Genomic DNA, 24,103 nt, shown 5'->3' with positions numbered 1-24,103 from the left:
AAACCATTGTAGAATCCGGTCTCTTTTTTGTAGTCGGCCGCTTGATCGTCCGGCAACTTGAAAAACACGCACTGGGAATTGGATGCTAGGAACAGAGCGACAACTTCAGCCCACTGCCTCGGGGTAGCTTCTCCCTTGTGGCCACTTTCTCGTACATCGACACAGGTAGGTTTCGATGTTGTCTGTGGGTGTCATCTTAGGAATCACTGCACGGCCTGCCTTCCGGGCATCATGGATGCTTGGGGTTGCTCCTTCTGTCTGCAAACCCATCACGTGTTGTAGCAGCAACTATTTGGTCTCTTGCTGCTACTTGTTAGCCTCCCATTGTTGCAGGTTTGTCTCTCGCTGCTGCAGATTAGCCTCCATGAGGGCCTTCACAACAGCCTCCATTTTGTCGTGGGACATGGGTTGTAATACCTCTGGTTTGATGTATGACATACCATCGTTCCCAAAAATGCAAACCAAGAAATATTTTGGCGTTCATGCCAGCCTCACTGCTCTTGCCCGCATCCTCCACCAATTGTGGGGATTCACTCTGGTAGGTAGGATAAGCGGGTGCAGTACAGAGGCAAAATACAAGTTCGTAATTCAAACTTCAGTGTTTATTCATACATGATGCCAAAAACAAAACGTCACATTTGCAGTGTTGGTGTTACTTCACACCCAATGGCAAGTTAATATAACAAAAGTCACCTTGGTGGCAGTTCTGCCTCAGAAAGTTCAAATACAGACTTTAGATGGCCTGTTCCCCTGACACACGGGTCTCCGCTCTCCAGCCCAGCACAGGCCTCAGATCCCAGCACACAGACCTCCTGAGCTCCACTGTCAGATGAAGTTAATCCTCCCCACCTGGCAGTGCTGGCTGGTTTTATGCCTGGCAAAACCAGGCCTGAAACATGGAGAGTAGCCACCCACCCAGCACTTGGAGTAGTCAAAGTAAGAGCTGTCCCGGATCAGCTATTACAAACATTCTAAGTACCAAAGTGTCACGGCCTATGGTGTGCGCTGTGACACTGTTGCTACACTTGCAGTTGCCCGCGGCAACGTGTTGCTGTGTGTGCATGCGGTGGCAGTGTCTCGGCCTTCTGGGTGATTGATGTGACATGGTTGCCACGCATGTTGTTGCCTGCGGCAATGTGTAGCTTTCCATGTTTGTGTGCACTTCCCCTTTAAGTGGCTTCCTCCCCTTGTCTGGTGTTGGAAGGGTTAACTCCCTTCCTAGTGTTTTAACACTGGATTTGTGTGTGTGTGGGTGTGGCTGCTTGGGCTATTTAGCCTCTGCTGGATGCCTGAAGCTGAGGGGTACTCCAGCTATGGTGTATGCTGGAGTTATCCTCCTGGTCTTCATATGCCATCTGTCCAGTGAGGGCCACCCTTGTGGTCATAGAAGATGTTTTTATGGTGTCTTATGTTTATTGCAGCTAGCGGTGTCCTGGGTTCCTGTGTGGTTTGTGGTGTGTGCTGTGTCCTTTTATGTTGGTGTGGACATCAGCACTTGTGCACGGGTTCCAGTCAGTGTGTCTGTGGCAGGTAGGTGTGTTACTGGTTTCACTTACCTGCCATCTCCATATGCTGTATGTGTTCCCCTCTCCTTGCAGCCTGGCCTCAGATAGAGACTCCTGTTCCTCCATGACTGGGATGAACAGGTTGTCTCTCCCCTGCTCCTAAGTGAGGAATTACCAGGGCGACTTAGGGTTTCTAGGAATCCTGAGTATGAGTCGTCCTACCATCGGGGTCCGCTCATACAGTGAGGAGTCAGGGAAAGGATTAGGGACGCGGTAGGAGGTGACCTGCTCCCTTATTACCTCTTTTGGCCCTTTACCCTTTGATACCGCACGGTGGGGGGTTTCCCCCACTCCCCGCCGTGACACATGGTGTCAAACAACAACTGCTGCTGCTGACACATAAAAACCGGCTCTTACTCCACCGAGGCCAGGAACCTCGGTAACACGTACCTATCATCCACGATGATTCCTTGTACCTTCTTACAGCATGTGCATAGTATATGTATGTTCCTTGCATGAAAGTAGTCTGTCCTCGTACGTAAAGCTAACACAGACATATATATTTCGGTAAACAACAATTGAAAGTACTGGGCAGGTTCTAACCATGCTGGGAGGCTAAATGCATGGCAGCCTGGGAAAAGTAGTTCAGGGCTAAGTTTTGCAGAGATGACATGCAATTATCTTTACTTCTAATGTAAGCATGATTTCATAGTGCTGTAGGAATTTATCAGTCTTTTAATTCACCACTTTAGTTTTCACAACTATTGCCAATAACATGCATTTAATTCTAAAGATATCTACAGAACATACTACAGTTATGAAGAGAAATGGAACAAACATTTTAGGCTTCCAATGTGCAAGAATAAGCAGTCGAGCAAATCACTGGCCTACAGGTTCTGCAAGATTATTTATTATGTATTGGCCCAAAAAGCCATTCGGTTGTTAATACGTGTTTTTATAAAACGTGGTGTTTTCATGTATCCAGTAATAGCAGGCAGAACCTAAAGGAAAAAAGGTAAAAAAAAAAAGGTTAGCAACAATTCATTAAGTAAACCAAAAATCTTTTTTCCACCCTCTATTCTTAACTCTCTCCCACAATACGGCTTAAAGGGCTGCGAGCCCGGCCGTTGAAGCACCATTGTCTCATTGCCAGATGAATTGGAGGGCACTGTGGACAGGTGAATGTTTTTGTTTGTGTTCTTAATAGGCACACCTCCGGATCACTGGGGTTGACATCTGCTAGGCCGGACAACTCCCTTGACTGTTTGAAATTGTAAATGATTTACCACATCTCAAAGTTTTGTGCTGCATGCTCAAAAACTGTGCCCACGCCATTCACAGTGACACTCAGTTGTAGAGTTCAGTTGGGCTCCAGCAGCAGATAAAAAACACTATGCAAATTTGATAATGACGTAAGTGTATTGACATTCAAAATAAAGTTAACCTCATCCAAGGAGGGTGCCATATAAAATGACCCCCCCCCCCCCCCCCCAAAAAAAAAAAAAAAAAAAAAAAATCAAAGTACAAAATATAGCTCTGCTACATTTTTTCCCACCTGACCCTCTCCCTCCCCCAAAAAAGGTTTAATACCTTAAAGGTTATGTACACCTTTGGGGGCATTTTTGTTTTTATTATTGCATTGTACTCACTTTGAGCTAAAAATAATTTTTTTTCTGTTGGCCTTTTCTCTGTACAGCCTTGATTTTCTAGATGTAGGTTCTGTATTTTTACTGTTTCCATCAGGTAACTCAGCTGACAGCTCCTTATCTCTGACCTCCTAAACACTCATTATAGCTCAATTCTTATCCTACTCTCTGTCCTCTCTGTCACATTTTGGGAGAGAGGCTTTAAAGGAGTGAGAAAAGGGCAGTTATACATGTTAGCACCTTTTGCATCTAAACAGACCAGTTGTCAACTGAAAAAAAAAATCAGTTTACTTCTGGTTGACAATGTGACGTTATGTGCATACAGACATTGTCATAAGCCACACATCTCAACTTTGAACACCTAGTACTTTTTATTTTTAGGAGTGATAAAATATGATTTATTCATTTTATAGTTGAGGGGTTGTACTTGCCAAAATGTTGTCATGGCAGCATAAAGTTTAATGGTTAGCTGTTGACTGCATCTACACTTTGGAGGCATCTCAATGCCTGTACATCATTATAGGTTGTTAGTAGTGTTGATCGAGCACCAAAGTGCTCGTGTGCTCTGGCCAAACACATCAGTATGCTCCTGTGCTCTACCGAGCACCTGAGCACAATGCAAGTCAATGGGAGAACCCCAGGCACCCCCTGCTTGGAAGAGAAGAGGGTGTCTGGTTCGCAAAAAAAGGTTAGAAATTGATGGGAACCCCATCAAAATGGTTTGGAAACAGCATTAAGAGGATGGATGGATGCGTCTTGGACTCCTATTATCTATGACATACAATAGACAACCACACAAAGGCTATATGCCAAAAGCCAGGTATGTGGAAGCCAACAATCTATCCATGAGACAGATAACAGTCAGCATACCTTACAATGGCAGCCTTGTGCACTATGAGACATTCCAAACCAGCTTCTTTTTTTCCCCTCAGATAGGGATATTTACGATCTATCACTCAGAAACGTTCCATCCCTTCATCATTCGACTTTATTGCATACTTTCTTATCAAGTTCTATCACTCCCAAAGGTTCCATCCCGTCTGAGATATTACAAACCAGCTCTCATCTGGCTGAGAGCCTGTAAGCCTCAAAGTTGCTTCACATCTGTTGGATGGCTTGGTGGACTTGCACACCTAGATCAATATCATTAAGGTGACAAAAAGTTTTATGATTGTCCTAACATAATATTCAATAACCTCTCTATACAGTTTTGTCATGTAAAAACTCATTTTCATAAATGGGCATATGGGAAAGACATGCAAATGAGCAGAATCTGCCTTGTTTTTCAGTTGAAAAACCATTTGCATGGAAAATTTGCGATCTACACTACTCATGAACAGCGCCATCTAATGGATTCATAGTCTTGTCAAAAGACTATGAAACCAATAGATGGCGCTGTTCATGAGTCATGAACAGCGCCATCTATTGGTTTCATAGTCTTATGACAAGACTATTAGTCTTGTCATAAGACTATGAAACCAATAGATTGCGCTGTTCATCTTGTTGGGGCGCTAGTAAGTGAGGCCTATAATAGCCTGCGCTAACACTGAGGTGTATGTCGGATTGCTGCTATCATTCACACATCTTCTAGCACTTTATCTGCGGTAATATAAGCTTGCTAGGGTGTATCTGAGGACTATTTCCCTGCTTGTAATGACTCATAAAAGTGCCATCTATTGGTTTCATAGTCTTATGATAAGACTATGAATCTAATAGATGGTGCTGTTTATGAGTAGTGTAGATCGCGAATTTTCCATGCAAATGGTTTTTCAGCTGAAAAACCAGACAGATTCAGCTCATTTGCATGTCTTTCCCATATGCTCATGTTTATGCAAATGAGTTTTTACATGACAAAACTGTATAGAAAGGTTATTGAATATTATGTTAGGACAAACACAAAACTTTTTGTCACCCTAATGATATTGAGCTAGGTGCGCAGGTCGATCCAAGCCATCCAACAGATGTGAAGCAACTTTGAGGCTTATTGGCTCTCAGTCAGATTAGAACTGGTTTGGAATGTCTCATAGTGTACAAGACTAACATTGTAGGGTATGCAGACTGTTATCTGTCTCATGGATAGATTGTTGGCTACCACATACCTGGCTTTTGGCATATAGCCTTTGTGTGGTTGTCTATCGTATGTCATAGATAATAGGAGTCCAAGACGCATCCAGCCATCCTCTTAATGCTGTTTCCAAACCATTTTGATGGGGTTCCCATTAATTTCTAACCTTTTTTTTGTGAACCAGACACCCTCTCTTCTTCAGAGCAGGGGGTGCCTGGTTTGATGCTCGGGTCTCCTATTGACTTTCATTATATTAAATTATACTCGAGCACCAGCAGTATTCGGCTGAGCACTGCAATGTGCCGAGCATAGCGATGCTCGGGCCGAACAGCAGTTTGGCCGAGCATGCTCTCTCAACACTATTGTCTAGCATAAATAGCACAGTACCTCAAATCTTGAATGGAATTCCTGCAGATTGTTGAACTTTTGCAAGCATGTAGGATCCAACATAATGTGCTTATCGAGTACATCATACATCAGAAAGTCTGCAAATGTAATCTTTGGGATAGAAGAGAAATTAAGTGGATGTACTGTATTTAGTCATGCACAGTTCTGCCATTCCTATTTATACAAACCGTTGCTAGTATCTATAGCACATAAAAAATGTACTGTTACAGTTTATTTACCTTGTCCCCAGCAAACCAGTGCCTTTCTCCCAAAAATCGAGAGTATCTTTCCAACACAGTTGGTAGGTTTTCAAGATATGGTCCCTTAAGCTGTTCCTGAAAAATTTAAGTTGATGAGTTCTGTATCTGTTTTGGCTGCAGTTTGCATCTATCGTTATGTAAAAATTTGTAATTTTATATCTGAATTTAAAGGGAACCTGTCACATTGAATATGGCACCTGAGTTGTAGGCAGCCCGTTATAGAGCAGGAGGAGCTGAGCAGATTATGTAGTTTTATGGGGAAAAGATTCAGTATAACCTGTGTTTTAATCATTTATATCCCTTCTCATTCTGGGTTTTAAAGTCAAGGAGGGGGTCCTATCAGTGATTGTCAGCCTTCCCTCTATGACTGAGCATACAGAGATGGCAGTCAATCACTGATAGGAATGCCACTTCAATCTCAAAGCCCAGAATGAGCAGTAATTAAAATCAATAAAATACACGTTTAACTGAATCTTTTCCCATAAAACTATATATCAATCTACTCAATTCATCCTGCTCTATAACATTCTGCCTGCTGATTATTTCACATTTTCATGGGGAAGATTCCCTTTAAACCAATAAGTAAAAGGTATAAAGAAATGTATTAAAACCTTAAAGGGCATCTGTCAGCAGATTTGTACCTATGAAACTGGCTGACCTGTTGCACGTGCTCATGGCAGCTGAAGGCGTCTGTACTGGTCCCATGTTCATATGTGCCTGCATTTATGAGAAAAATTATGTTTTAATATATGCAAATGAGCCTCTAGGAGCAACGGGGGTGTTGCCATTACACCTAGAGGCTCTACTCTCTCTGGAACTGCCACACCCTCTGCACTTTGACAGGACCAGATAGTGAAAGCATCATAAAGCCTTGTCCTGCTAATCTGAGATGACAGGGTGCAGCAGCTGCAGAGAGAGCAGAGCCTCTAGGAGTAATGGCAACGTCCCTCTTGTTTCTACAGGCTAATTTGCATATATAAAAACATCATTTTTTTCCATCAATGCAGGCACACAACGTGAGACTAACATGTATGTCTTTAGCTGCCAAGCACATATGCAACAGGTGAGCTAGTTTCATAGGTACAAATCTGCTCACAGATGCCATTTAATTCCACCACTACTTCCCTGGTGGTTCCTGTTAGGCCTGCAGGATGGTATCACATACATCATTTATATGACTGCTGCAGTGGAATTAAAGGGGTTTTACCAGGTTCAGATAGTGATAACTGATCTTCAGGATACAGTGCATTTGAAAAGTCTTTCGACCCTTTCAGTTTTTTCACACTTTATTTTGTGGCGCTAAAACAAAAATAAAATTCACATTTTTCCCCGTCAGTCTGCACTCAGTATCCCATAATGAGAAGGAAGAAAGAACTGTCTGTAGAGCTCGGAGACAGGATTGTGTGGAGGCACAGATTTGGAGAAGGGTAAAAAAAAAATAATAATAAAAAGTTCCCAAGAGCACAGTGACCTCCAATAATTCTTACATAGAAAATTGAACTACCAGGACTCTTTCTAGAGCTGGCTGCCCCACCAAAATAATTGGGGTAAAGGGGCCTTAGAAAAAAAGATGAATAAGAACCCAGTAGTCACTCTCGCTGAGCTCCAAAGATCCTATGTGCAGATGGAAGAAAAGAAGCCACTCCCTACTTACTAAAAGACATAGATGTTTGCAAAAAAAAGCACCTAAATGACTCTTAGGCTACATGCACACCTCTCCCCCGCATACAGTGGGTCCACAATACATGGGCACCGGCCGCGTGCATTCCGCATTCACTTGAATGGGTCTGCAATCATGGAGATGCGGAACGGAGGCACGGATCGGAACCCCATGAAAGCACTACGGAGTGCTTCCGTGGTGTTTCTGGCCGCGCCTCTGCACCGCAGAAAACTAGCGCATTCACAATTTTTTTGCAGTGCGGACCGTCAGATGCAGATCGCTCACCCCATTCAAGTGAATGGGTCAGTGATCCGCATGCTTCTACCCCACAGTCTGTGCCTGTGCATTGCGGACCACAATTTGAGCCCTAACGTTTGTGTGCATGTAGCCTTAGACTGTAAGAAACAAGATTTTCCAGTCTGATGAAACCAATATTGAACTTTTTGGCTTCAATTCTAAGCATCATGGCTAAAGGGAAACCAGGTACTGCTTATTACCTGCCCAATACCATTCCTACAGTGAAGCATGGTGGTGACAGCATCATGCTGTAGGAGTGTTTGTCAGTGGCTAGGACAAGAAGACTGATCAGAGTTGAGGCAAAGCTGAATGGAGCAAGGTTTCCTAATGAAAACCTGATTCAGAGAAATCCGGACCTCAGACTGAGTCAAAGGTTTTGCCTCCCAACAAGACAGTGACTCTGCAGAGAAGATTTGCAGAAAATCCCTAAATCCAGATGTGCTTCAACTAAGTACATAGTAAAGAAAGGGTCTGAATACTTATGTTAAAGCAATATTTTTGTTTTTCCTTTTGAATAAATTAGCAAACATTTTCTTTTTACTTTGCCGCATTGCCAGCCACTATACCCCATAATGACAAAGATGACACTCAGAAACTTGGTAGCTGGTGCTGTCCCTCTCTAGATTCCTTTACCTATGGCATTACTCTGGCAACTGTGACTGTAGGTGTCCACTGAATGATGTAGACCTGTATACATGCCTGACCGGACTCTCATGATGGTGTCTTAACATGTTTCCCACCACGTTTGCAGCGGAGTTGTGATAGCTCGGATGCTTGATCACTCTACTGACTAATATACCGTAGGTTGCTAATCTTCTGTGTCCTAGGACCCTGTAGGCTCTCTAGAGTGGTGGTCCTAACAGATTAACTGCCTCTGTTGGCCTCATGGCCTAGAGAAGCGGGAGATAGATCACATTCCCCCTCACTTCTCACTCTCCATTCTAAGACTGACTCTCCCTAGCCCAGCCCCAATCTGGGCAGGAAGTCGGACTAGCCTACTCCTACCAAGGGGGAGAAGAACGGAATGGTAAGTTACATTCCTGTTACCGAACATTGCCAACCATAATCTGCTGGTGAACAAAGTGCATTATATGTCTTTACATTCACATTGCATATATAAATATAAAAATGCAGTAACCAAAGTACAAAATAGTAATACCCCCAACTCTGAGGTATTACACCCACACTGCCAAAAGTACCAATACCTGGTTTAATAACCACGGTATCACTGTGCTTGATCGGCCAGCAAACTCTCCTGACCTAAATCCCATAAAGAATCTATGGGGTATTGTCAAGAAGAAGATGAGAGCCACCAGACCCCAACAATGCAGACTAGCTGAAGGCCGCTATTAAAGAACCTGGGCTTCTATAACACCTCAGCAGTGCCATAGGCTTATCGCCGCCATGCCGCATTGATGCAGTAATTCATGCAAAAGGAGCCTCGACTAAGTATTGAGTGCATATACTGTATATACTTTTCAGTAGTCCAACATTTCTGTATTAAAAATCATCTTTTAACCTGTTACGGACACAGGACGCACGGCGGGCGGAACTGGGTGCCTGCTGAAATCAATCAGCAGGCACCCTGGGTCAATGCCAAGGTGGGTCCTGTGACCCCACGTATCAGCGATCGCTGGAAACCGCAGGTCAATTCAGACCTGCGGTTTGCAGCGCTTTCGGAAGTTTCTGATCCCCACGGTCACATCAGAAACTTCAAAATGCTTTTTTTTTATGTTTAACCCCCCCCTGCAGCCCTCTTTGTCATGTGCAGTCGGGCTGTGCGGGGGGGAGGTGCGGGCGGGGGGGGCGGTGCTTGGGGGCACGATCATCCGCTGTATGGAAGAGGTTAACAGGGAGGTAGCTCCCTCCCTCCCCATCACCTGCTGCTCTGTTGTTGCAGCGAGTGATGGTTACCATGGCAACCGGGTGTCTTCACAGGCTTCCGGCTGTCCATGGTGCTTATCAGACTAAGTAAAGTGAAAATACAGTACAGTACACTATATATTGTACTGTAGTATACAGAGTACAGACATCAGACCCACTGGATCTTCAAGAACCAAGTGGGTCTGGGTCAAAAAAAAGTTTAAAAAAAAGCGAAAAAAAATAAAAAAACACTTATCACTGATTAAAAATTAAAAAAATAAAATTCCGTACACATGTTTGATATCACCGCGTCCGTAACGACCTGATCTATAAAACGGTCATGTTACTTTCCCCACAAGGTGAACGCCATAAAAAATAAAAACTATGATGAAATTGAAATTTTGCCCACCTTACTTCCTAAAAAAGGTAAAAAAAGTGATCAAAAAAGTCGTATGTACGCCAAAATAGTACAAATCAAACCGTCACCTCATTCCGCAAAATATGAGCCCCTACATGAGACAATGGCCCAAAAAAAATAATATGTCTCTCAAAAAAAAAAAAAGTAGATATATTAGGTATCTCCGCGTCCGTAAGAATCTGCTCTATAAAAATACCACATGACCTAAACCCTGAGGTGAACACCGTAAAAAAAAAAAAAAACGGTGTCAAAAAGAAATTTTGGCACCTCACATAAAAAAAATGTAATAGCAAGCGATCAAAAAGTTGTATACCCCCCAAAATAGTGCCAATCTAACCGTCATCTCATCCCACAAAAATGATACCCTACCTAAGAAAATCGCCCAAAACTTGAATAAATTATGACTCTTGATGATATTATTGTGTAAAACTTAAAAAAAAGTTAAAGAAAGTGTACATGTTAGGTATCGCCATGTCCGTAATGACCGGCTCTATAAAAATATAATATGACATAACCCCTCAGGTGAACACTGCCAAAAAAATAAAATAAAAACTGTGCTAAAAAAAACATTTGTTTTGTCACCTTACGTCACTAAAAGTGCAACACCAAGCGATCAAAAAGGCGTATGCCCCCACAATGGTGCCAATCTAACCCTCACCTCATCCCGCAAAAAATGATACCCTACATAAGACAATTGCCTCCAAAAAATAAAAAATATGGCTCTCAGACTATGGAGACACTAAAACATGTTTTGGTTTTGTTTGAAAAATGATATTATTGTGTAAAACCTAAATAAATAAAAAAAAGTATACATATTAGGTATTGCCACATCCATAAGAACCTGCTCTATAAAAATACCACATGACCTAACCCCTCAGGTGAATACTGTAAAAAAAAAAAACGGTGTCAAAAAAGCTATTTTTTGTTACCTTACATCACAAAAAGTGTAATAGCAAGCGATCAAAAAGTCATATGCACCCCAAAATAGTGCCAATCATCTCATCCCGCAAAAATGATACCCAACCTGAGACAATCGCCTAAAAACTGAAAAAACTATGGCTCTGTCGACACTACTAAAACATGATTTATTTTGTTTCAAAAATTATATTATTGTGTAAAATAAAGTATACATATTAGGTATCGCCACGTACGTAAGAACCTGCTCTATAAAAATACCACATGATCAAATCTTTCAGATGAACGTTGTAAATAATAAAAAATAAAAACAGTGCCAAAACAGCTATTTTCTGGCAAATTTTCAATTTTAATCCAATTTTTCCAGTAACAAAGCAAGGGTTAACAGCCAAGCAAAACTGAATATTTATTGCCCTGATTCTGTAGTTTACAGAAATGCCCCATGTGTGGTTCTAAACTGCTGTATGGCCACACGGCAGGGCGCAGAAGGAAAGGAACGCCATATGGTTTTTGGAAGGCAGTTTTTGCTGGACTGGTTTTTTGACACCATGTTCTATTTAAAGCCCCCCTGATGCACCCCTGGAGTAGAAACTCCAAAAAGTGACCCCATTTAAGAAACTACACCCCTCAAGGTATTCAAAACTGATTTTACAAACTTTGTTAACCCTTTAAGTGTTCCACAAGAGTTAATTGCAAATGGAGATGAAATTTCAGAATTTCTATTTTTTGTTACTTTGCCTCACAAAAAGTGTAATATAGAGCAACCAAAAATCATATGTACCCTAAAATAGTACCAACAAAACTGACATCTTATCCCGTAGTTCAGGGGGCTTCAAATGGGACATGGCGTCTAAAAACCAATCCAGCAAAATCTGCCTTCCAAAAACCAAATGGCGTTCCTTTCCTTCTGCGCCCTGCTGTGTGCCCATACAGCAGTTTCTGTAAACTGCAGAATCAGAGTAATAAATGTTGAGTTTTGTTTGGCTGTTAACCCTTGCTTTGTTACTGGAAAAAAATTATTAAAATGGAAAATCTTCCAAAAAAGTGAAATTCTGATTTATTTTTCTCCATTTTCCATTAAATCTTATGGAACGCCTATAGGTTTAATAAAGCTTGTAAAATCAGTTTTTAATACCTTGAGGGGTGTAGTTTATAGAATGGGGTCATTTTTGGGTGGTTTCTATTATGTAAGTCTCACAAAGTGACTTCAGACCTGAACTGGTCCTTAAATAGTGGGTTTTTGAAAATTTCTGAAAAATTTCAAGATTTGCTATTAAAAACTTCTAAGCCTTGTAACGTCCCCAAAAAATAAAATGTCATTCCCAAAATGATCCAAACATGAAGTAGACATATGAGGAATGTAAAGTAATAACTATTTTTGTAGGTATTACTATATATTATAAAAGTAGAGAAATTAAAACTTGGAAATTTGCTAATTTTTCAAAATTTTGGGTAAATTTAGTATTTCTTTTATAAATAAAAATGAATTTTTTTGACTCCATTTTACCAGTGTCATGAAGTACAATATGTGACGAAAAAACAATCTCAGAATGGCTTGGATAAGTCAAAGCGTTTTAAAGTTATCACCACATAAAGTGACACTGGTCAGATTTGCAAAAAATGGCCTGGTCCTTAAGGTGAAAATGAGCCCGGTCCTTAAGGGGTTACCGTATTTTTCGCTTTATAAGACGCACTTTCCCCCCCCCCAATAGTGGGGGGAAAATGGCAGTGCGTCTTATAAAGCGAACACTGCCATGTTTACTTTGCTGACGCTGATACATCGCAAGCCGAAATGTATCAGAGGGGTGGGAGGAGGGGACGGAGGCTGGCAACACTCGCGGCGGGGCCCGATGCAGTCACTGTACTGTAATACATCGGACCCCGCTCACGGTAATTATCACATGTAAAGTCTATAATCTTCAAGCAGTGTCTCTGCTTTAAACTAGGGCAATCCTCTGTAGTGCAACTCACTATGAAAGCGGCAGGCAGAACGGCAGCGTAACCTCGCGATTCTCACTCATTCATGGGAAGGAAGTGGGAGGAGCATTAATGAGTGAGAATCGCGAGGTTACGCTGCCGCTCTGCCTGCCGCTTTCATAGTGAGTTGCACTACAGAGGATTGCCCTAGGACACTGCTTGAAGATTATAGACTTTACATATGAAAACGGCTTCATTACACTCTGCTTTCTTCTATACCAGTACTCACTATGAAAGCAGCGGTCCTGCCGGCGCGTGACGTCACTCACTCGGTCATGCTCCTCCCACTTCATTAATGAAGCTGGCAGGAGCGTGACTGACTGAGGGAGTGACGTCACGTGCTGGCCAGACTGCTGCTTTTATAGTGAGTACTGGTATAGAAGAAAGCAGAGCCATTAAAAGATTTTACATATAAAGTCTACTGTGTGCCCTGTGGTGTAATGGGGGTCACTATTCACACAGGGACAATATACTGTGACACATGATACTGTGACCAGCATAAGATCATCTTATGCTGGTCACAGTATCATATGTGTCACAGTATATTGTCCCTGTGTGAATAGTGACCCCCATTACATAAGATGCTATATATGATGCTACATCCCCCGTAGTAGTGCGTCACCCAAAGGTCCCCCATAACAGTGCGTCACCCACAGGTCCCCCCATAACAGTGCGTCACCCACAGGTCCCCCCATAACAGTGCGTCACCCACAGGTCCCCCCATAACAGTGCGTTACCCACAGGTCCCCCCATAACAGTGCGTCACCCACAGGTCCCCCCATAACAGTGCGTCACCCACAGGTCCCCCCATAACAGTGCGTCACCCACAGGTCCCCCCATAACAGTGCGTCATCCACAGACCACCATTAGTTCAAAACCCCTCCAAAAGCACACCATTAGTTCAAAACCCCTCCAAAAGCACACCTTTTGGTTCAAATTTTTTTTTTCTTATTTTCCTCCTCAAAAATCTAGGTGCGTCTTATCATCAGGTGCGTCTTATAAAGCGAAAAATACGGTAATTGGTCTTATATTTTCTAATTTTCTCAGATAATGACTTTTGGGTTTTCATTAGCAGTAAGTCAAAATCATCAACATTAAAAGAAAGAAATGCCTGAAATAGACCACTCTGTGTGTAATAATTCTATATAATATGGGTTTCACCTTTTGAACTGAATTACTGAAATAAATTAAATCTTCGATGATATGCTAATTAACTGAGATGCACCTGTACCTCTCAATCTCAATTTCTTTCTAACACGCATCAGTATTGTCCTTTAGGTGCTGTATGATCACCCTCATTTAAAAAGGCCAATGATATTGCAGTATAAACCCTGCTCCTATCACCATAAAAATAGAGTTGGCCCAGCTCACCAACCGCACTTGCTGTTGTCAAATGCCAGGTGATGTCTCCCAGGATCCCTTTTTAGGCTACTTTCACACTGGCGTTTTGAATTCCGTTTGTGAGATCCGTTTCAGAGATCTCACAAACGGTTCAAAACGGGTCAGTTCAGCCCCAATGCATTCTGAATGGATAAGGATCCGTTCAGATTGCTTCAGTTTGTCTCCGTTCCGCCTCCATTCCGCTCTGGATGCAGACACCAAAACGCTGCTTGACACAATATGGTGCAATTGAAAACGGATCCATCCCCTATTGGCTTTCAATGTAAGTCAGGACGGATCCGTTTTGACTTTGTTCTTCATAATGCAAACGGATCCGTTCTGAACGGATACAACCGTTTGCATTATAGGTGCGGATCCGTCTGTACAGATACCAGACGGATCCGCACCTAACTCAGTTGTGAAAGTAGCCGCTGCAGCTCGCAACAGGCCATCAACATAGTCAAACTTGAAATATCTGTCCAGGGAGCAGCTAACCTCCCTTGGTGTGCAATATCTCACTAATATCCTTAGCCACAGAGCAGCACTAGAAGGACCCTGAAAGAAAGTCATTCTGTCATTCAGCTACTGCCAGGACAAGGCTACTATCAGGATTCTAACCAAAATCAGAACAATGCTTAAAGGGGTTGTCCAGATTTTACTAAGTGATGGCCCATCCTCAGGATAGGCCATCACTAGCTTATTGACCGTTGTCTGACACCCCACAGTCATGCCAATATTGCTGTTTGGCAATAGCTCCGGAAGTACAGAGCTCCATTAACTGTGTAGTAGATGGAGCTCATCACTGCAAGCCATTTCCCGAACTCGTGTTCGGTTCCAAGTGGTACCTTGGAACCAAACCTGAGTTCGGGAAATGGTTTATTACAGTAGAACTTGATTTATGAAGTTATTATGCGAAGGCTCGCGAGACATTGTGAAGTAATAACTTCGGCTCATACAGTATTCCATACAATATTCTAACAAAAGTATTATGCGAATCGACTTCGGATGTTTCATCCGAAGTCGATTCGCTCATCCCTAATTGACAGCTACCACTGTATGCATTCTTATACAGGGAAACTAGTCAATTGTTGATTACACCGCTCACGTGACTATTGAGCCCATAATGAGCAGAGACATAACTGTATAAATTACAAGTTATATAGTTTTATTGAACATTCAGTACTGTAATATCAATCTGCTCAGCTCTTTCTGCTCTATAACATGCTGATGGCAGATTGCACTGCATTTTTACTGTACGGAGTTCACTCAGTTTACCGTAATTCATCTCATAGCCTAGCCCTAAATGACAAAAATCATAACTGTCTAGAAAAACCAATGCAAAATTCCTCTGCATGAAGAAGACACAGTGCTTTCCAAGCTAGGTTTTACTTACAAAGTCAGGGCTGTATGCCATATAGAAAAGCCGCATATGAAAATCCACAACTTCATTTTCAATCAATGATACAAGGATCTTTTCCTTTTCAGTATTACCACCTGCAAAGCACAGCAATACAGTAAGGGCCAATAGCTCCAAATTTAACAGTCCTTATTTCCCCTCTAATCAGTGTTTCAGGGTGTGATGGTGTATGCCCATAGCAAGCTCAGATAACTCTTAAGATTGTTGCCTGTCCTCTGACTTGTTTCAGTGGTAATGTGCCACTTCTGGCCATATTTACTTTTATTGCATTTGACCCATTAACACGTGTTGAGACATAATAGACTATTTATTTACAATTGGTCAATAGGACCAGTGATTGTCTCTGGGTTGACACGTGTTATTTTCCTTAGTATCTAAAAAATAACATTTATTTCTTGTCATTAAAATTTACTCGCTAGAACTAACATGATTAAAACTATCAGCCGTGTCTGCACTACCGCTCTTTGATAGTCTGAATTTTGCTGTAAGGCTAGCTAGAGGACTCCACTTCACTTAGGATTGCCTGGCTCACTCCTCTATTTCTACACGGAATCCACCGTGCTCTGTTTGGTGCACACTGTATCACAGTACGCTACCCTCGGATTAGTGAATGCCCTCCTAGCGCTTACTATTCCCTCATTAGTATGTCATGACTATTGCTTTAGCAGTACACTCGCTGGCTAAAAAGTATACATAGATCACACTCTGCCCCCCGACATGTTTTGCCAAACACTTGGCGTCCTCAGGGGTTTGGGCAGTGAACTGTGAAGGGGGCGGGACCAGGCTTTTAAAACCTCCCTGCAAACGTCACAACTCTGCCGGCTAATGTGTATCTCTCTTATTGCTGGGTTAGTCATTCGGCCGCATCACCCCTAAATCCAATCACTGTGTGCAGCAGAGTACGTGACCATGCCTATTCAGCACTGGATGTAAACCCCCCGGTCACTGGACCATTGACACAGCAGAGGCAGCGCAGGGGAGCGGAGGGGGGGGGAGCAGTGAAGTATGAATTTTCTGTCAGGTAGCAGGCTGCGGGCATTAGGTAAAAAGTATTGAATTCCAGAAAACCCTTTAAAGGGGTTTTACCATCACATACAATGCGGGCATATCGCTAGGATATGCCCCCATTGTCTGATAGGTGCAGGTCCCACCTCTGGGACCCACACATACAACAAGAATGGGCTATTTCCTTCTGCCCTATAGAAATGAATGGGAGCAGGGGCTGCGTTTGCGCGGTTCGCTCCTATTCACTTGTATGGGAGCAGCGGGGAGCAGCGCTTGGTTGTGGACGGACCTGTGTCCTCCAGCCACAGCTCTCCCTGCTCCATTCTCCTTGTAGGTGTGGGTCCCAGAGGTGGGACACGCACCTATCAGACAATGGGTGCATAGCCTAGCGATATGCACCCATTGTATGTGATGGGAATACCCCTTTAAGTATAACACTTTTGTTTTGAGAGGTTACTCCACTTTCTACTTCACCTTTAATAGAGTAAGACTGTGACAAGTTTTGTGACTTTATCAAAGATCAAAGTTGGTAAATCTGGCTTAAATTGGCTCGAAGGGCCAACCAAACCCACTTTTCAAAACTGTAAAAATACAAAATAATGCAACATTTGCAAATAAGTCCCCAAAGTCGCAAAGCCCTATTTTGCAACTTTCTGAAGCAAACATTTTGTAGTGTAAGGTTTCATAAATTCCAAAATAAGCTGTTTTAGATAACTATTATAGAGGAGTTCCTCTAAAAGAAACACACAAACGGAAGATATTAAAGGCTATGTACACCTTTGGGGACAATTATTTTAGGATTGTATTTTACAATTTGAGCCTCTCTTTCACAAAGGGTTGACTGTTTTTCTAGCTGTGTGCATCCTGCTTTCACTTTGTGCCAGTCATCTAATAACCCTTATCTCTAAGTTACTAAAAGGTCATAAACACTTATTTAAGCCACATTCTTATCAGTAAGATAAGGAATGAGTTTGATGAGTGTTTATAAGGTCTGAAAGCAGAGATAATCTGATGGAACAGCTGGAAAATTCTGATCCCGTAGAGCATCTCAGCTCTGTACAGAGAAAAGTACTACATGTTTTTAATAAAGACCAACTGAAAAAATTATTTTTACCTCATAATGAGTACAATGCACTAATAAAATAATTGTCCCCAAAGGTGTACATAGCCTTTAAAGGGGTTGTGTCACTTGAGCAAGTGACATTTATCATGTAGAGAAAGTTAATACAAGCCACCTACTAATGTATTGCTATTATCCATATTGCTTCCTTTGCTGACTGGATTCATTTTTCAAATTATACATTCATTTCGGTTACGACCACCATGCAATCCATCAGTGGTGGCCATGCTTGCATAGTATAGGAAAAACTGTCAGCCGGGACCATGGGAGCTCACATAGGCTGGTGCTTTTTCCTATAGTATGCAAGCACGGCCACCACTGCTGGATTGCAGGGTGATCATAACCATGGAAAAAAGCTGTGTATAATGTGATGGAAAAATGAATCCAGGCAGCAAAGGAAACAATATGGAATATAACAATGCATTAGTAAGTGCCTTGTATTAACTTTCTGTACATGATAAATGCTATTTGCTGAAGTGACACAACCCCTTCAAATCATTATCTTGTCTAAGGCTAAATATGAAAAGGCAGAATTGATAAAAGTCCCAAGTTTGTATTTAATTAACTAAAAGACTATACTCACATAACCCATGCTTGCCGGCAATGTAGCGCAGAATAGTGTTACTCTGTGTCAACTTAACGTCTCCATCCAAAAGGTAGGGCAACTGTGTAACACAAAATATGTACTGTCGCTAATTTGGCTCTAAAATACATGAATCCTGCTCACCACTCCCATGATATAAATCCGTTCAGTGACCCCCAAATATTTAATTGCATTTACAAACAATGATTTTTCCTTCTCCATTTTCACGTACATTTGGAAAGTCCAAGCCCAGCTTCTCCTTCTCATCCAACCACTGACTCTTGTCATAGTCTGGTGCTGTAAAGAGACATGGAAATGTAACAGAAATTTAACATTCATGGTTTCCCTAAAAGAACAGCTTTCCATTTTCCAGACAAGACCCCAGATTAGCACCACTGTTGTAAGCAGACCAGACACCCATACTATATAACTTTGGCAATGGTTTACACAAATAAGCTGTGCTTATGTAATCATCAGTGGATGATACCTGCAACTACAGCTGATATCCTACTGGAATGGCCAAGATTACTCATAATTGTTATCCAGACCATTTTACCCTTCAGATGCTGCAGTCAATAGGAACTACAGCATCTAGATGGATTGATGAGAGAAGAGGGTTCCCGAAGTCCTACAGTGGCACCCCACAAGGAGATTGCATGGTGGCAATGGGCTGCAAAGTCAACTTAGTATCTAACATAGTTATATATGTTTATTTGGTCGGGCCTCCATTAACCCTTTAATTATTGGGCCCATTTTTGGTTTTGAATAACTTTTTAAATATTCAGTTCATATAGATATATAAGGGTTTATTGTTGCGGGGTAAGTTGTATTTTTCAAAGGCACCATTTAATTTACCATATCTGTTAGTGGAAAACAGGTTGTTGGGTTAAATTGAAAAAAAAAACACAATTCCGCCAGGGTTTATGGGGCTTTTGCATCACGGTGTTTACTGCATGCTAAAAAATAACATCATGTCCTTATTATGTGGCTCAATACGAATAAGGCAACACCAAACTTGTATAGGTTTTTATTTGTTTTACTACTTCTAAAAAATGTGCATCAACATTTGGCTGCACTTAACTTTTTTATATTTCCGTCTAGAGAGCTGTATGAGAGTGCAACAAACTGTAGTTTTTATTGGTACAATTTTTGGTACGTACAACTTACCATTATCCTTGAAATAATGGGTAAATTCAGACTCCAGCACTCACTTTATTTGAAGTATCAAGTTCTCCATCTTTATTCAGTAATTGTACACAGACAATACAGGACTCGAATTCTCTCTGGTGTCGGCTGTTAACAGCCGACACCAGAGAGAATTCGAGTCCTGTATTGTCTGTGTACAATTACTGAATAAAGATGGAGAACTTGATACTTCAAAAAAAGTGAGTGCTGGAGTCTGAATTTACCCATTATTTCTCTGTACCTGAACAAGGAGGTTGAAAAAACCAGGACACCGAGCACGCGGATACATTCAAACCGCAGAAATAGTGAGCTGGTATTCCACTTTACCATTATCCTTACCCTTAGGGGGTTAGAACCTGGGATCTTTTGATCCCTTGTGCTATTCACCCTAATGCCTCATTCACACGTCATTGTTTTGGTCAGTGATTTCCATCGGTGATTGTGAGCTAAAACCAGGTGTGACTCTAAACAAAGAACAGGTGCATATCTTTCCCTTATACCTTATGTCTGTGGAGGTTCCAATCCTGGTTTTGGCTCACAATCACTGACGTATGAATAGGGCATAGTAGAGATCTATTAGAGTGAATAGGATTCTGACATGCTCCCTGTTGAGCTGTGCTTCATGCACAGCTTAGCAGGGAGCTTACCATGGCAGCCTAGACGCTTCAGAAACTGATTGAGTGGAGCGCCATAATTTCAATGCGGGGACTCTGATCAGAAGGCAGAGGGAGCCGCATCCCTCTGGCTTGCCTCACATATGCCCCGATTGGTGATGGAGGTTAAATTACGGGGTTCAGCGCAATTGCCATTCCCCATCAGAGAAGCCGAGTGTCTGCTATATGATACAGCCGGCACCCACCACGTATGGAGCTGGCTCACTGCAGCAGCCCACTCCATACATTCCCTCAACCACCGTGAGGTAGTGGTACATCATGGTGGTTGAAGGGGTTAATATTGTAATGCCTTATAGAGCAACTGCAGGACTGTGAAAGTTGTGGCTCTTGGAAAAGCTCAGGAATAGGGAGCAATTTTTTTTTTCAAAATTATCTATTTTTTTAATGCCCAAAATACTTAAAATGGTTGTCTTACCTCATCATGTCCTCCTTATCACACTGAACAAAAATATAAACGCAACACTTTCGGTTTTGCTCCCAATTTGCATGAGCTAAACTCAAAGATCTGAAACATTTTCTACATACACAAAAGACCCATTATTCTCAAATATTGTTCACAAATCTGTCTAAATCTGTGTTAGTGAGCACTTCTCTTTTGCCGAGATAATCCATCCCACCTGTGGCATATCAAGTTGCTGATTAGACAGCATGAATATTGCAAAGGTGTGCCCACAATAAAAGAACACTTGTGAAGTTTGATCACACAGCACAATGCCATAGATGTCGCAACGTTTGAAGGAGCGTGCATTTGGCATGCTGACTGCAGGAATGTCTACCAGAGCTGTTATGCAATTAATGTTCATTTCTCTACCATAAGCCGTCTCCAAAGGCGTTTCAGAGAATTTGGCAGTACATCCAACCAGCCTCATAACCGCAGACCACGTGTAACCACACCAGCCCAGGACCTCCACATTCAGCATGTTCGCCTCCATGATCGTCTGAGACCAGCCACCCGGACAGCTGCAGCAACAACTGGTCTGCATAACCAAAGAATTTCTGCACAAACTGTCAGAAACCGTCTCAGGAAAGCTCATCTATCGTCGTCCTCATCGGGGTCTGGACCTGACTGCAGTTCGTCGTCGTAACCGACTTGAGTGGGCAAATGCTCACATTCGATGGCATCTGGCACGTTGGAGAGGCATTCTGTTCACGGATGAGTCCCGGTTTTCACTGTTCAGGGAAGATGGCAGACAGCATGTGTGGCGTTGTGTGGGTGAGCAGTTTGCTGACGTCAACGTTGTGGATCGAGTGGCCCATGGTGGAAGTGGGGTTATAGTATGGGCAGGCGTAAGTTATGGACAACGAACACAGGTGCATTTTATTGATGGTATTTTGAAATCAGAGATACGGTGACGAGATCCTGAGGCTCATTGTTGTGCCATTTATCCACGACCATCACCTCATGTTGCAGCATGATAATGCACGGCCCCATAGTGCAAGGATCTGTACATAATTCCTGGAAGCTGAAAACATCCAAGTTCTTGCATGGCCAGCATATTCACCGGACATGTCACCCATTGAGCATGTTTGGGATGCTCTGGATCAGAATATATGACAGTGTGTTCCAGTTCCTGCCAATATTCTGCAACTTCACACAGCTATTGAAGAGGAGTGGACCAACATTCTACAGGCCACAATCAACAACCTGATCAACTCTATGCAACAGAGATGTGTTGCACTGCGTGAGGCAAATGGTGGCCACAACAGATACTGACTGGTTTTCTTCCCCTCCCCAGTAAGGCACAACTGTGCACATTTCAGATTGGGATGGGATGGATTATCTCAGCAAAGGAGAAGTGCTCACTAACACAGATTTAGACAGATTTGTAAACAATATTTGAGAGTAATGGGTCTTTTGTGTATGTAGAAAATGTTTCAGATCTTTGACTTCAGCTCATGCAAAATGGCAGCAAAACCGAAAGTGTTGCATTTATATATTTATTCAGTGTATGTATATAACTATATGTTAAGTCAGCTACTAATGTCTATTTACCATTATGCTTGTGTGACCCATTAGTTGACATTATCAAACTTTTTAGATGCTGCTCGTTTCTAGGAGTTACAGCCACCGCTGCAATGCAGCAACTAAGAAACGGCTCTCACAGAACTGCAGGGAAGTGAGCAAAGCAGGAGGTGAGACAACCCCTTTACAAGGTTAAGAAATTAAAGCCAAGCTTTATTCTTTTTATGGACAACTAGGTTTGTTACACAGCTGTGATAACTGAAGCCCAGGGAGAGTTTCACAAATAACTTTATGCAAGAGGATACCTTATACACATTTCGTCTTTTAACTCCTTTAAGTTACAGCCACACAGTGGCGTGCCTACCATATAGGCCAGTGATGGCGAACCTTTTACAGACCGACTGCCCAAACTACAGACCAAAACCCACTTATTTATCGCAAAGTGCCAACACAGCAATTTAACCTGAATCCCAATATAGTATATCTTTCATGTACTTTATCATTAAGCTATAATAGCCTGCCTGCATTCAATGCACTGCCTGTTCTGTTTATAGCACGCCCTGTGCTGATAAATGGCAGAAAAAGTCTGAGGCATATTGGTACAACATAGACTTTTTCCAGGGTGTGGGTGCCCACATAGAGGGCTCTGAGTGCCGCCTCTGGCACCTGTGCCATAGGTTCGCCACCACTGATATAGGCAGACCATGCAGCTGCTATGTGGCCCGTGAGGAGGGGGAACCCGCAGTGGAGGAGAGTCCCCGCCTCCGTCTATCTTCCTAACTGTCTCCCGTCTGCTAGCCCCACCTCCCGCCTCCTAGCTCAGCCTCCCGTCTGCTAGCTCCGCCTCACGCCTGCTAGCTGCACCATGCCTGATTCATCTGGCTTGCCACAACACCACCAGTAATGAAGTAAGTGACGACTTGTAGGTGAGGACTGTGCAGAGGTGTATGTGTGGAGGGGGGTCACTCAGCTTTCCCAGGCTATTCCTCTGCACATATGCCATTCAGAACAGGTGGAAAGCTGGGTGCTATTATGTAATGTGACTCAGCTTTCCTGATGCCCTGCATGGCACAAGTGCAGAGGCAGGAGAAGATATGAGGGGAGGTGGGAGTTGTGTTACTTAGCTTTCTTAGACTATTCTTATGTCTCTCAACATGTGCCATGCAGGACAGCAGAAAAGCTGGGTGCTGTTACATCATGTAATGTCACTCAGATTTCCTGCTATCCTGCAAGGCATAAATGCAGATAATAAGAACATGGAAAGGCAGGGGGAGGGGTTCACTCAGCTTTCCCAGAGACTCATGTCTCTGCACATGTGTCATGCAGGATAGCAAGTAATGTCAGTGTCTCCCAGCTGTCCTGCATGACACAGAGGATGGGGAAGGGGGGCACTCACTTCCTCAAACTTTTCTCATGTCTCTGCGCATGTGCCATGCTGGACAGTTGGGTGGTATAACATCATGTAATGCCCCAGATTCTTGTCAAAATATGCAGGAAAGTTGGGTGGTATTACATCATGTAATGCCCCAGATTCTTGTCAAAATATGCTGAACACCGCCAGAACCTACCAGATCCCATTCACTATAATGGGTCTGTTGGGTTCTGGCATGAATACTGCCATTTTGTAGAACAAAATACTGCTGCATGAGGTGGGGCAGGGGAGAAGTTGGGGACTGTAGTGAGAGGAGCCAGGGCACATAGTGGGGGGACTAGGAACGGGTATGGGGGCCCAATTTAAATTCTTGCTATGGGGCCCAATGATTTCTGTGTACGTCCCTGCAGC

At 42.7% G+C, this 24,103-nt stretch overlaps 1 protein-coding gene across 1 annotated transcript in view; it reads right to left on the bottom strand.

The window, feature by feature from the left end:
- Positions 1-2,080: 2,080 nt before the first annotated feature.
- The window catches only part of LOC120995089 (glutathione S-transferase Mu 4-like), a 42,579-nt gene continuing 20,556 nt past the window's right edge, over positions 2,081-24,103 (bottom strand). Inside the window, exons 4-9 of the mRNA XM_040424082.1 lie at positions 18,731-18,795; positions 18,499-18,580; positions 15,767-15,867; positions 5,843-5,938; positions 5,604-5,714; positions 2,081-2,506 (exon numbers count right to left, since the gene is read on the bottom strand). Of these exons, the coding sequence (XP_040280016.1) occupies positions 2,417-2,506; positions 5,604-5,714; positions 5,843-5,938; positions 15,767-15,867; positions 18,499-18,580; positions 18,731-18,795 (545 nt within the window). The 3' untranslated portion in view covers positions 2,081-2,416. The remainder of the gene's footprint in view (positions 2,507-5,603; positions 5,715-5,842; positions 5,939-15,766; positions 15,868-18,498; positions 18,581-18,730; positions 18,796-24,103) is intronic.

Source organism: Bufo bufo, chromosome 3 (assembly GCF_905171765.1).
Source record: "Bufo bufo chromosome 3, aBufBuf1.1, whole genome shotgun sequence".
In the NCBI taxonomy this organism is placed as follows: domain Eukaryota; kingdom Metazoa; phylum Chordata; class Amphibia; order Anura; family Bufonidae; genus Bufo; species Bufo bufo.
The sequence above is the reverse complement of the archived record's forward strand: the minus strand, read 5'-3'. Positions and strand labels throughout refer to the sequence as shown.